The 14,072-nt window shown below is 37.1% G+C and overlaps 1 protein-coding gene across 2 annotated transcripts in view; it reads right to left on the reverse strand.

The window, feature by feature from the left end:
• LOC117672497 (uncharacterized) overlaps positions 1–14,072 on the reverse strand; it is a 42,275-nt gene that overhangs the window by 14,761 nt on the left and 13,442 nt on the right. The window contains exons 1-2 of one of the 2 annotated variants that reach the window (XM_087882085.1): positions 9,630–9,747; positions 2,638–2,719 (exon numbers count right to left, since the gene is read on the reverse strand). In XM_087882085.1, coding sequence (XP_087738211.1) covers positions 2,638–2,719; positions 9,630–9,734 — 187 coding nt within the window. In that variant the 5' untranslated portion in view covers positions 9,735–9,747. Of the gene's footprint in view, positions 1–2,637; positions 2,720–9,629; positions 9,748–14,072 lie in introns of those variants that run through there. The other variant, XR_015731179.1, reaches the window with a different exon arrangement.

Consider the following 14,072-nt stretch of genomic DNA (forward strand, 5'->3'; position numbering starts at 1 on the left):
ATACTAGGAGGTTCTATGTAAGAACTAGAGGTTGCATGCAAGGGCATCCTTTTTTATAGAATAAAATAGATTTTTTTATTGGCCAAATATGATTAGACACACAAGGAATTTGTCTTTGGTACATATGCTCTCAGTGTATATAAAAAGACAAGATACACTCATCAAGAATCACAAGGCACAACACCCAGTGACAGACATACGGTACAATAAGCAATCAAATCATACTGGGAAACAATCAATATCAATATAAATCACAAGGATATAAGCAACAAGTTACAATCATGCGGTCACAAGTGGGAGGAGATGGGCGACAGGAATGATGAGAAAACCAATAGTAATAGTAATGCAGCCTTAGTGAATAGTTTGACAGTGTTGAGGGAATTATTTGTTTAGCAGAGTGATTGTGTTCGGGAAAAAACTGTTCTTGTGTCTACTTGTTTCGGTGTGCAGTGCTCTATAGCTTCGTTTTGAGGATAGGACTTGAAACAGTTTATGTCCAGGATGCGAGAGGTCTGTAAATATTGTCACAGCCCTCTTTTTGACTCGTGCAGTAAACAGGTCCTCAATGGAAGGCAGGTTGGTAGTAATTGTTTTTTCTGCAGTTCTAATTATCCTCTGAAGTTTGTGTCTGTTTTGTTGGGTTTGTGATTCTTGGCTCCCCCACAGAGAGGATTTGACCATATTTATTTGCTTTTGGGGATATGAGGGGGCAAATTAGTTCCTTAGGCCTCTTCAAGACTTAACAAATTCAGCTCACCCATTAAAAATATGCCTACCAATTTTTTAAATGCAGCGATCAATGTGCCACATAAACTTCAAAATGAGCAAATGAAAATTGTGCATTCTTGTCCCAATATCATTCATGAGGTTATATTACATCCATTGAGTACCAAGAAATCACTGGGGTTTGTCATAGTGGTTGTGCAGATCTGTCATAGTGGTCAATGAAAAGACTCAAGCCGCCTTGAGTCTTTGGAGAAAGGTGGAATACTAGTTGAACAAATAAAAAAAAAATAAAAAAATAAAAAATGCTGTACATATAATCTAGAAATGGCAGAGTGAATTCTTTAAAAAATGGAGCTCTTCAAAAATACTATAGTGAATGATAGATTTTATCCAAAGAATGTGATGGGATCACTTTATTCCTTATTACACTTCCATCACTCTGGCCATCACTGATATTATATCTCATATTGATATTTGATTGAAAGTTACAATTGGACTAGGAAGTGCTTGCAGTATGTTAATTAGGCATTGTGTTCTGCTCCTTAAAATTGACATAGTACAGTATGTATTATATTGCTTAGATCAGGAGTCCCCAACCCCTGGTTCATGGACTGACACCTGTCAATGGCCTACCAGGAACCAGTCTACACAAACATTGAGGCCCCATCTGTACACATGTGGAACCACAAAACCATGCCCTCATCGTTTAAAAACTACTCTCCACAGAACCGCTCCGCAGCACCCAAAAGGTTGGAGGCCACTGGCTTAGATGACTTTGTAAAAAGTTAGACCTCTACCCCAATAAGTTTGCAAGTTAAAAACTAAAGAATTTAAATCTTCAAGTCACATTTAGCTCCTGATGACTTTGTGTAGGTTTCTTCACAACAATATAGAAACACTTTGTCACTGTCTTCTTCCAAAGTTTTTTTTTTTTTCTGACTTCTCAGTTATCCCTAGGAATATCCTCTGGTAGTCTTAAAATGCTATCCAGGCCCAATCCTGTTAATTTTCCTAGTCTAGGCATGGTCAGCCAAGTAATTTTAATTTCAAGTGAATGAATAATGAAAAGTTTACAGGAAGCTTTTAGAAAAAACCTCTCCTGATTATGTTTGGAAGAAGGTAAACTTCTGAGCTGAGTTAATTTCCAAAGTAATCATTGATGGAGGATGCTGAAGCCAACATGCATTAATTTGCCATTGCAGCTGTACTGATGGTAAGCAACATAATTTCAAGTCAATTAGTCACAGCTGCTGTTCTGCACCTGCACTGAGATGAACCACGGACAAGTCACTAATTTTGACAATCTAATTTTCAATAATTCCTCTGTCACATTGAAAAAAAGAAAGAAAAACAAGATAGAAATGAGATTCAACTCAACCAGCTGACTGCTTACCCCATATTCATTATGAATGCCTTAGGCTGGCATCATTAAAAACTCTAACCAGGGATTTCTAAAATCACTGGACATGCCCTAAGGCTCTCTGAGGTTTTGTTTAGTTGAGGGCAGTTTTGGGCTAACATCATCTTTCTTTGTTTTTCACTAAGTATATTATAACCCTTTGTTTCAAACCAGTTAAGCATCCAACACGACCACGTAGCTCATCTTTTCTTTTCTTTGATGAAGATATTAATGACATCTGAGCTGTAGTGGTGCAGAGGTTAGAATGCAGTATTGCAGGCTAATTCTTCTGACTGCCAGCAGTTTGATTCTCACCGACAAAAGGTTGACTTAGCTTTGCATCCTTCCAAGGTCAGTAAAATGGAGACCCAAATTGTTGGGGGCAATATGCTGACTCTGTAAACCGCTTAGAGAGGGATGTAAAGCACTGTGAAGCGGTATATAAATCTAAGTGCTATTGCTATCGGTAAAGTGACATTGAGCTACGCTTAATATTATGCAGATGGACTTACACTTGCACAATTGAATTTTATCCTGAGATTTCTCAAGTGTTCTTCGGTGTCCTCCATCATTACAAACAGATTTGGAGATGTGCTGCAAAGGAAAGGAAGGAGACAAGGAATGAATATCATTAGTGCCAACTCTTAGTCATTGTATATAGTTCTCTTGTTTCCACTCCATATAAATCTCTGCTGCTGAAAGGAAGTCCATTCACTGAGGAAATATCCTAGACAAGTGGGAAAAGGAAGCAAGAATATGTGAATGTAAAACTTTTACCAACCCTAATGAACAGAAAACCAGTAATAATGTCTTCCTTCCCACATTATTCCCGAAATGTTCTTAAGCTTTAAAAAAAAAATCAGAAGAATCTTTAAAATAAAACAGTCAAAGCTATTCTTTTTTGGCAAGGGTAATCAAAATTTCATATACTTCAGCATTCCATACTTCTGGTATTGAGGTTTCATTTAATGTGAATATTTCTCTACATGTTGCATTTGATTAGATTTGGAGGTTAAATTAGACAAGTGAATGGAGAGCTTAACGGTATTATTGATTAAAGTATGACAGGTCTCCTACTGTATAGTAAGAGCATCTCACATTTCAAAGTATATTTGAGAGCCCTTCAACTTTCCATAACATATAACAAGTTGGTGATTTTATGATTTTTTTAAAATCCCCAAAACATTTAAATTTGTCTCAGTTTTCTATTTGTTTATTTAAAAAGAGGAAAAAATGGTCTTCATCAACCAGAAATGTTTACCACATATTCCTGTCCATTACGTCTGTGAGAACTAGGCCTTTAGTTCAATTTCTTTTTGTTTCCTAAGAGGAAACAAAGGAGGGGCCAAGGGAGGGGTGAGAAAGAAGATTAGCCATTCTTGGAAAAGATTTGACATAATCTGTTGAATAAAAACAAAAAAGAGAAGAGTAAGTCCTACTTTGGGTAATAACTGCTTAGTACAGTGGCTAATGCCTGCATATTTTTCAGTACCCAAATGATGATTTACTGAAAAATAATTGCTTGTTATTATTCCCCTGGCTCCTCTTTAGCTTTTAATTATCCCATTTGAATTTGCCATTCTTATCTCCAAGAGGGAAGCATAATGTTGTTTACTCCTTTTTCCTCTTGCCATTGCTCTGTCTATATCAATCACTTCATTCTCCTCTTCCTCCTCCTGTAGAATTCATTTTTATGTTGGTATTTCATAGTGCCTAAGTCAGAAATTCTTTCAGCTCGGAGGCACCATGGAAACACATCATGTGCCAGAGAGAACTGGATCCAGTTTTAAATAACTTAATTGAAAGGCTGCAAATCTGAAGCCAGGTATATTAATCCATATTTTTTAAAAATCCTACTTTTGACCACCTGGTTCCACAGAGACCTCAGCATGGCTTACAGTAGAATAGCATCAATATAAATTCTGCAGGGATTAGAATGCAGTATTAGCAGCAAATTCTGCCCACAGTCTGAAGTTCAATCCTGACGGGACTCTAAATTGACTTAGCTTTCCATCCTTCTGAGGTCAGTAAAACGAGGACCCAATAATACTTGATGAGTTCTTGGAACTAACATCAAAACATTGTGCATCTAGAGCACTTAGTGCAAATCTTGGTTTGTCAAATAACCTACTCGGTTGTTTGCTTTTCTATTAACAATCAATTTGACTAAAATATAGCAAAATGGCAGGGAAATTTTCTGCCCAGTTGCAGATTGTATACTTATCATTTGAATTAATTATGTGTTCACAGATCAATAAAAAAAACAAGCACAGTATATAATTGAAAGGAACAAGGACTAGCAAGCAACTTAATGAGTACAAAGCAGAACTTGTTACAGATATACAGGGGACTAAATATCATTTCACCGGCTTTCCTATTTTCCTAATTCTAGTACAAATGGGGAATACACTGTAAGAAAGGCAACTTGGGGAAGGAGACAAGGAAGGAAGATCTACAAGAGCTGATTCTGATGGAATTCAATTTTTGCATGCACCAATGTTCCCAATAAACTTATACATCAATAAAATTATACATCATAGAGGCAGTTAGATGTTGGGATCATTCATAAAGAGTATGCATGTTTATTTCCTTCCTTGGTTACTTTGCATATCTGCATGTAACTTGCATATTATGTGCATACTCACATACACATACTTTGTTGCAGTGTCTCTATCAGATTTTTCTCAGTTGTGTGGTGGTTATCTTACATGCAGAACTTCACTAGTTTGAAACCTGGTAGGAATATTTTTAATGCTTTTACCATTTCTCTGATATAGCCGATTAATTTTCAATAAATCTAACATTGCACCATTCTGACTCAACATTTTGACAAACTTATTTCTTTTAAAAAACATTAGCCCAGTTAAACAGTAGGTAGTTGAGGGAAAGAAAAACAGTGATTAAAGAAATTATATTGGATTCTGAGTGGGGAACATTCTGCATGTTGAATAAGTATTACAGCAAAGAAGAAGTTGATATTTACCCATGCAATAGCCTGTACGAGAGGTTGCCTAGATGAAGTTAAAGCTTAGCAGGCTTAGCGATAATAATAATCATTGAACTAAAACAAGCCAGAAAATACTACTTTTAACACAGTGTGGGAAAACATGGACAGAGGCCACACTTATGGTGAACTGAAAGAGAATAAAAGACAGTCATATTTTCCTGTCCACTAGAAATCTGTTGCCTGTACTTACAACAATAAGTGTAGATGTGTCCAGAGTTTTGCAAGCAGAAATAAACTGAGACCCCCAAAATTGACTTACAGTGTGAGATATAAATATTGATGGATGATGTGCTATTTATTTCTGTCTATTTGTTGAGCAACCATCAACATGGATGATGGAGTATAGTTCTGTTAATACAAGTTCTTCTAATACAAGTTCTTCTAATACAAGCGTTTCATCTCTGCTGGCTCCTTTGGAGCTTAAGTCAAGGCAGTAATATTTTGCAATATTTTTGTGTATAAGTCGGGCAAACAAGTCATTTAAGTATACAGAGTTTGGCAATTATCTCCATACTGGGGTAATTTGGCAACATGTGTCTATGTTCACAGTATTCTCAAACAGAATTAGAATCAGAATAGAGTTGGAAGGGACCTTGGAGGTCTTCTAGTCCAGCCCCCTGCTCAAGCAGGAGACCCTATACTATTTCAGTTAGGTGGCTGCCCAGTCTTTTCTTAAAAACCTCCAGTGATGAGGTACCTACAACTTCTGAAGGAAGGAGGTTCCACTGGTTAATTGTCCTCAAAACAAAGAAAATCAAACATCAGAATCAAACAGGTATATGTTCTCTTATTTGATAAGAACAGTAATGCCCATTTCATTCAGTTTTTAATAGTACTATGCTGAACTGTTCACTTTTTTTTTTAAAGTACTGGTTTCCATTCATTCATTCATTCAAAAATAATAAAAAAGGAAAAAGTAAAACACAAAGACAATTATAACAGAAATGCATACATTGTCAAAGAAAAAAGCACATACAATGTGCTTCAAAAAGTGAGAAAAATACAACAAAGAAAAAACAGTAAGATATATTATTTTAATGTAGGCATGATCCTGCATATACTTATTTAATGCAAATATTGTTCAAATACGTATATATTTCTAATACCTGGTCCACTGAAACTCTCCACTGACATATTGTCTAGGCAGTATAGGAGCCTCTAATTCTTTATTCCACTCATTTCATAGCATCTGCCTATCAAATTGTTTTATTGATAATAAATATCTATAAAAACCAATAACAGCTGTTTAAGTTTTAAAGGATTTAAGTAGATGTTCTAATACCTCAGGTGTCTCAGAAGCTAAAAAACGCTGCTGATACAAACAATGTTGTTAAAAAATATTGTAGCTGTGAATATTGCCACTGAGTTATATCTGATAGATGGTATTCATCTCTTAACAAAACATATATTAAAAATTCATCTTCATTATCTGTCACTTGATCCAAAGTCAGTATCCCCACTTCCATCAAATTTTTCCACATCACCCTCTTTTTCCCAATTTTTAGTTGGGTTTCACCATAAAGTAAATTTAGTATGGAAAAAAAGGATCAAATCTTATTTTATTAGACATTACATTCCACAACTTTCCAAATGTCATAATTGTTTTCAGAGCTACTAGAACGTTAATGTATTTAGATCCTAATCATGTTCATCTAAGCAAAGTTGCTATATATTCCAAAGTTGTCCCTATTGGAAAATCAACCAATTAGCCAAAATAGTTGGCATCCAGCATTTGATATTTGACAATAAATAAGCATGATGATATAGCTCCAGATTCAGAGCACAGAATTCTCCCTCATTAACTGGTAATTACGTTTTCTGTAAAGGTATTCTCAGAATAAAAAACATTAAGAAGTGTAAACATTTTCTGTATAAATATGGACTTGATATTTCTTAAATCAATGGATAACCAAATTTTCACTTATTGACCTCAATTATAATTTGATCCAACTTTATCCTGCTATTTTACTAAAAGGATTTATCATTTGCACCAACACTGGAATAATGGCATGCGATTTAGAAATAAACAAAACTATGTTTTCTAAAAATACAACCAATTTGTTTTATAGATCTCCCTACGTTGTCTGATAGCACAAGTCAAAGGTTCCACAGACATATTAAAAAGCAAGAGTCACAGTAGACCTCATTATCATATTTGTCTAAATATTTGGAAAATAGGAGAATATAGGCCATTAACCTTTACTTTAGATGAGGGTGAGTCATGTAATATCACAACTTATTTTTTTGAATTACATCTCCATTTTGATGTTCTTTTACAAAATTATCTTCTTCTGGCAATTTCAGTAATTCTGCATATCCTTTATAAAGTATTTTGACCTTGCCCTTTTTAAAATGTTTGCCAGTAGCTGTGTACCTGTAGTTTAAAAAGTGGATTTTGTTAACATCAATGCTGGAAAGGCATTTGCCATTTTTATACCTCAACAATTTAAGCATGTATCTTGATTGGTCATTTCTTTGTCACATTTTTCATAATCTGTACATATTTTCTGCTAATCTGTTTGAACATGAAAGTGAGTTCAGTTTTCCACTCTGAAAAATCTTGCCAAATGTATATCTTTATTCATTGTAAATTTTTATTTCATCCCATTCCCCGTGTTTTTGCTGAATTGGTTTTATACATTTGATATGTTGTGCCTGCCTGGCTGCTGTGAGTTGCACATTATTTGCAATTCAGTGAGCTGTCCTAAGTGAATATTGTTTACCAGTCTTTGCTTTTACAATGTTGACAGTTTGCTTTCTCTGAATTTTTGTCTGTCTTTCTGTAGATATAAACTCTTTCTTTGCAGTCTCAGCTAAATGATTCTTCATAATGCATTAAGTGGCTTGTGAATCATCACCATTATTTCAGCTGTGCCACAAATTTATTGGTGGAAATTCTTATATCCTGCCATTTTTACAAATATTTTTTTTATAATGTTGGGGTTGGCAAGTATGATGCAAATGAATCAAGTTTTTTGTTGAACCAGTACTGCCTATATTCTAAATTCTGAATCAAAATTTTGACTGATTGTTTATCTGTTATCAATTTGGTGTAGATTAGGGGTGTCAAACTTGATTTCATTGAGGGCCGCAACAAGGTTGTGTTTGACCTTAGGGGGCTGGGGTGGGAGTGGATATGGCCAGCTCGACGTCACTCATGTCTGGGGCACCTGTGGTGGCCTGAGCACTCTGCAAGTGAAAATGGTCTCCCGAGCTCCATTTTCAGCTGTGACAGCCTCCTGAAACCCTCTGCCAGTGAAAATGGAGCTCAGGAGGGCTGTGTGCGGCCCTCCCGAGCTCTGCTTTTGTTGGCAGAAGCACTGCGGGCTGATCCTTTGCTGTTTCCAGGGCGGCCCCATGAGCCAGATCTAAGCACTCTGTGGGCCGGATCTGGCCCGTAGGCCTTGAGTTTGGCACCCCTGGTTAGATAGATTTACTCCAGGATATTCTGTTCTCAGTGTTCTAATGTTACAGCCATTGCTATTCCCACTCATCCACCATGCTTATGGTCATCCTCTTTTCTTTCTTTCCATCTTTCCCAGCATCATAAACTTCTTCAAAGAGTTAGGTCTTCACATAATGCACGGGTGTCAAACTCCCATTGCTGTCACATGATGTTTCACAACATTTTTTCCCTTCATAGAGCTGGGGTGGGAGTGGCCTGTGCATGACCATCCATCCCGGCGGCTGCCAGTTTAACACCCCTGACATAATGTGTCCAAAATATGATAATTTGAACCTGGTTATTTCTGCTTGAGTGAGAACTCTGGATTGGTTTGTTTTCTGACTGAACCTAAATATCTAATGATAAATTATGGTTCTTTTATTAAATCTTTATGTTCTTGGATTGTGATATCAATGAGTTTGTAAAAACAGAGGTTCAATATAATCAGTAATGTTTGGGGATGGTGTTATAACATATTTTGTCCCAAATTTGGGAACTCAGAATGTTTAACTCTCTGTGTAGTTCTTGGCATGTTTTGAGTTTTTCCTCTGTTTTCCTTTTTATCTTATCATTGAATCCCCAAAGGTGCTTTTTCAGGAGGCAACTGGACTTTCTTGTTTTTTGTATTGAAGATGTTTTGCTTCTCATCCAAGAAGCTTCTTCAGCTCTGACGGGATAGTGGGGAATGGAAGGATTCCATTGAATCCTGAACTGATTAATCATTCACTATTAACTGCATAGTTAAGGCACAGCCCACACATCTACTGATTTGGTTTTCTCTGCCTTTCCTAAAATCATTGGCATCATACAGATATTTTGTACTGAAAATCCAAATCTTACTATACTTTTCTTTTTCTGCAGGTAAGTTTGTTGCTAAGCTCTGCAGATATATCTTCCTCTAATTCAGTACAAATCTGAAACCGCGGGGTTTTTTCTCCTCTTACTACTTGCCTATTTTTGTGTTTGTAAAGAGAGATTCCATGTGCTTTCTTTACTAGAGCCAATTTTTAACATTTTTTTTTTTATTATTACAATTCACAGAAGCCACTTGCCTGGCACTGATGTCTTTCTCTGTTCCTAGTTGTGAAGTTTTCAGTTTTTAGTTCTCTTCCAATACTGTTTGGTCTCTGGCTGACACTGCCTTGGCTTGCAACCATATGAGCCTTAATCATACTTCTATACTTTTCTTTACAACAGTATGGCAGGCTTGTATTGTATCTATATAGTACAGGGTAGAAGTTCAAAATGAGATACAATATTTATGAGATTTTTGCTTTCTTAGGAAAAAGGAGTTTATGGCAATGTGAAACATTTTGTAATATGTGCATCCACTTGTTAAGTATACATTTATATGTTCTCCATTCCCATTTTATGACTCTAAAAGGCTTACAGACTTCAACACGCAACAAAATCCAACCTATACTGCACACCATTAAAATCCAACAACATAAAAATACCCCCCAAAACTTCAAAAAGCTATGACTATAAATACATGTTTTAGATCCTCTCTTAGACTATAACAGGAGGGAGCCAATCATGACTTCATGGCAAACTGTGTTATAATATAGCCCTTCAACACATTAAAAGGAGAATTATATGTTGATATCAAATGCAAGATATCCATGATGAGACCTATTAAAAATGATCAACTGAAGTTCTAAATGTGTGGGGCAGATTTTATGGAAAGATATAGTCTTGCAAGTAATCTGGATGATCCTCCCAATTGCAAACTGGTCTGTAAAATGAAATGTGATCTTATACAATTCAAATATACTATATCTTGTAAATGAATCAGCCATGTTTCTTATCCTGCCCAAATTTTGTTTCAGCTTACTTTTACTCTGCCAGCCCTTTGCAGCCTCAGGACGTGAGGCTCAGGTTCTTGAAATATTCAACTCTGAACCTTCATGTAATGGATTATCTTAATTCCTTTCAGTGACATTTCAATATGGCTGTCAGGATTCCTTGTAACACCCCCAACTAAGTAAGACTCCAGGGCAGACTTTTCCTCAAAGTTCCATTTTATTAGAGATGTCTTATTGGCACATCTGGGAAAACCCGAATCTGAAGTCTCCCGGATTTCCCCCCACCAAAGGAAATCCAAGTTCCTTCCTCTGCACTCACATGTCCATTACATGGTCCAATCAATCCACCATCCCAACTGGAGATGCCTCCCAGTCACACCTCTCCAGGTGCAGGTTGAATGTCCTTGACTCCCAGTGAAAGAACGTTGTTGTTGTTATGGCTATAGATCTCACCCCATTGCCATCCAATCCCCCTCCCAGTTCCCACAGCATGCCCATCTACTAAGTGTGGTAGCCCTGAAGATCCAAAGAAAAAATGGCCTCCAGGGCTGATAATAGCCATAAGACATTATCAGTATGTATCCTTCCATCACCCACCATCACAACTGATGAAGATTCTTGGATGAGAAGCAAAATGTTTTCTTCTTCTTCTTCCTCAAGGAAAAAGCGGTCCAGTTGCCTTTTGAAAAAAAGCACCTTTGAGACAACTATGACCCGGCTGAGTGAGAATCTTCACAGACGTAAGACAGAAAATGCATTGGTTAAGCTGGTTGAGGTGTGCCTCTCCTGATCTTATTAGGGTTACCAGTGACTTTGAAATCCTCAATCATAATATCTTTCTGGATTGCCTATGAAGATTGGGAGTAGAATTTACCATTTGTCCTGACACCATGTGTTCTGTATTGCTCACAAGGGAAGTATGGCAATGACCATATATACCACAGAATAATTGTGTAATTCCAAGATACAGTCTTAGTTAAGAATGCTAGACTGAATATTCAACAAATCTAAACTTGAACTGTTGGCTCAAACCATGAAGTCTTAGGAAGGAGTATTAGTCACAAAATTAGAATCTGCTTCCACCTTTGTTTGCCACTGTTACCTGTAATTTGTAGTGCAGGTGATGGCAAAATTGGTTTTATTTTATTTTATTTTGTAGGAAGGTGGAAATAGTTACCTACTCATCTTGAAAGGGTCTTGGGTTTTAAGCATTTAAGAAACACTAACAAAGAATCAAAATTCTGCTAATTCTGTAATACAAAATACCTGTAGCTACTCAAAAACATCTAGTGCTGCTTGCATTATAAATAGGGGAGAGGTGCCTATGTTTCCTGAAGATTGAAAGATGAGACTGCATATCAACATCTCTACTAGCAAGAGGATGCATTAACATAACAATATGAAAGCAGCTAAGCCCAACAAAGTGATGGCAGACAGTTTTAAACCAAAATGAGAAGTGTACCAGGACTGAAACAGATGTCCTGGTCAGAACGGGAGAACAGCAAGCACATTTTAAATCACATTCCATATTCTTACAGCACAGAGAAGAAAAAACAAGGTGTTTTGTTTTACTTTTAAAAGTTTATTTAAAACAGTTTTTTATTGTTTTTGTATCTATTTCTGATTTTAATTTTGTTTTTAACTGTATCTCTTTTATTTGGTTGAATGGCTTTTATTTGTAAACCACTCAAAGTCACTTAAGTGAGATGGGCAGTGTATAAATTTGATAAAATAAACAAATAATTATTGCATCTCCCCTGATTTGTTGCATTGGCAGAAAAGTAATAAGCAAACCATGGTCGTTCAGGAATCCAGGGTTTGAGTCTATGGAATAAAGCAGCTCTGTTTATGATTCCAACCTCAAGGTAAAAGTGAACTTGACCTGGCATCTAAGACTGGTATTCCCTTGCCCTTATGATGACATTTGGAGATCATCAACCCCCCCCCCACCAATCCAAATTGACATGATCAGTGGACCATCACATCAACTATAATCTCCCGCTAAGTACACTGGGAGGTTCATCAATGAACCTCAATTAGCACAGACCCCATATGTCTTTTTAATATGTAATTTCAGTGAAGATATGCAATTAATTTGTTATATAATGTATTTTCACTTGCCAGCCTTTTAAAAAACTGTTCTCCCAAGACATGTCCTTCAAATAAAGCAGCGAGGCATTAATGCGCCGCTTAGAGGGGAGGAGCACTGTCCTGAAGAAACCTGGAAATGATTGACTTTGCTATCCTTAATCCACTCAACAACCAAGACGCCACCGTTAATGAAATGACCCTCAAATCCGTAGCATGTTTAATTTGAGCTTTGTAGTATTCTCACATCTACATCAAAATATTTACAGGAGAGCATTTCCACTCTTTTCCATTGCTTCTTCTCTCCCCTGCATTCTCATGTTGCTATCTGGAAGGAGGGGGCACAAGAGAAAGGCAAATGCATTCGACCCCTGCTACTTATTTGCATTCCATTTTACTTTCTCCAAATACACAAGTAGGCTTAATATTAACCAGCGTACTGTAGTGGTTCAAGTGTTTTGTTTTGTTTTTTTAAAATTTGATTTATATGCCGCCCTTCTCCGGAGACTCAGGGCGGCTTACAATCCGTTAAGCAATAGCCTTCATACTTTTGTATATTTTTACAAAGTCAGCTTATTGCCCCCACAAACTGGGTCCTCAATTTACCTACCTTAGAAAGGATGGAAGGCTGAGTCAACCTTGAGCCTGGCAAGATTTGAACTTACTAATTGCAGACAGCTGGAGTTAAATTACAATGCATTAGTCTGCTGAGCTATCCAGGCTCCTGGATAGTGTTGAAGTAAGTGCAGAAAGATCTAGTCCATCTTCAGTTGCAGATGAGCGGTATTGCACTAGTGCAGACTAACTCTGCCAACTGCCAGCAGTTTGATCCTGACTGGCTCAAAGTTGACTCAGCCTTCCATTCTTCCAAGGTCAGTAAAATGAGGATCCGGATTGCTGGAGGCAATGTGCTGAGAGGACTGTAAACACTATGAAGAGATATATAAGTCTAAGTGCTATTGCTATTGCAGAAGATCAGGGGGCAACCTTCTGCCAGTCACATCCTCTCTGAGGCTTATAGGCTATATCAACCTATAGTGTCCACTCCAGGTAGAATTTGCCTATCTGAAACATGTCGGCCAAGACAGCAAACTGTGGAATCCTCCAACCCTTTCTGTGATATTAGTGAAGGAGACCTAGAGAAACTCTTTTTGGTTGTAGCCCCTTTTCTCTAGAATAGCCCATCTCCTGTGTTCAGAGCAGCCTATTGCTAATATTCAGAAAAATGCTTTTCCATGTAGCTTTTAGATAGTGAGATGTAATCCAGCTAAAATTGTCAAATGAGATGGCATGCATATAATTCTGTGCATATATTCGTGTATACATGCATGAATGAATGAAAGATAAAACACTACTCTCTCTACACCTCTTTCCCAATGGACTGAACCTGGCAAGATCACTGGATCTTTAGAATGTTATCCTATCTACTCAGAATTATCCCATTAAGTTCAGTGGGCTATTTTGAGCCAAGCAAATACAGCAGTGGTGGGTTCCTCCCGGTTCGGCCCGGTTCGGCCGAGCCGGTAGCAGTGACGATATGACGTAACCGAACCGGTTCTCTTTGTTTGGGAGCTGCCCCCCGCCCCTGCATTATTCTTACTT

This window comes from Pantherophis guttatus, chromosome 1, assembly GCF_059756535.1.
Source record: "Pantherophis guttatus breed Tessera chromosome 1, ASM5975653v1, whole genome shotgun sequence".
Taxonomy (NCBI): Eukaryota; Metazoa; Chordata; class Lepidosauria; order Squamata; family Colubridae; genus Pantherophis; species Pantherophis guttatus.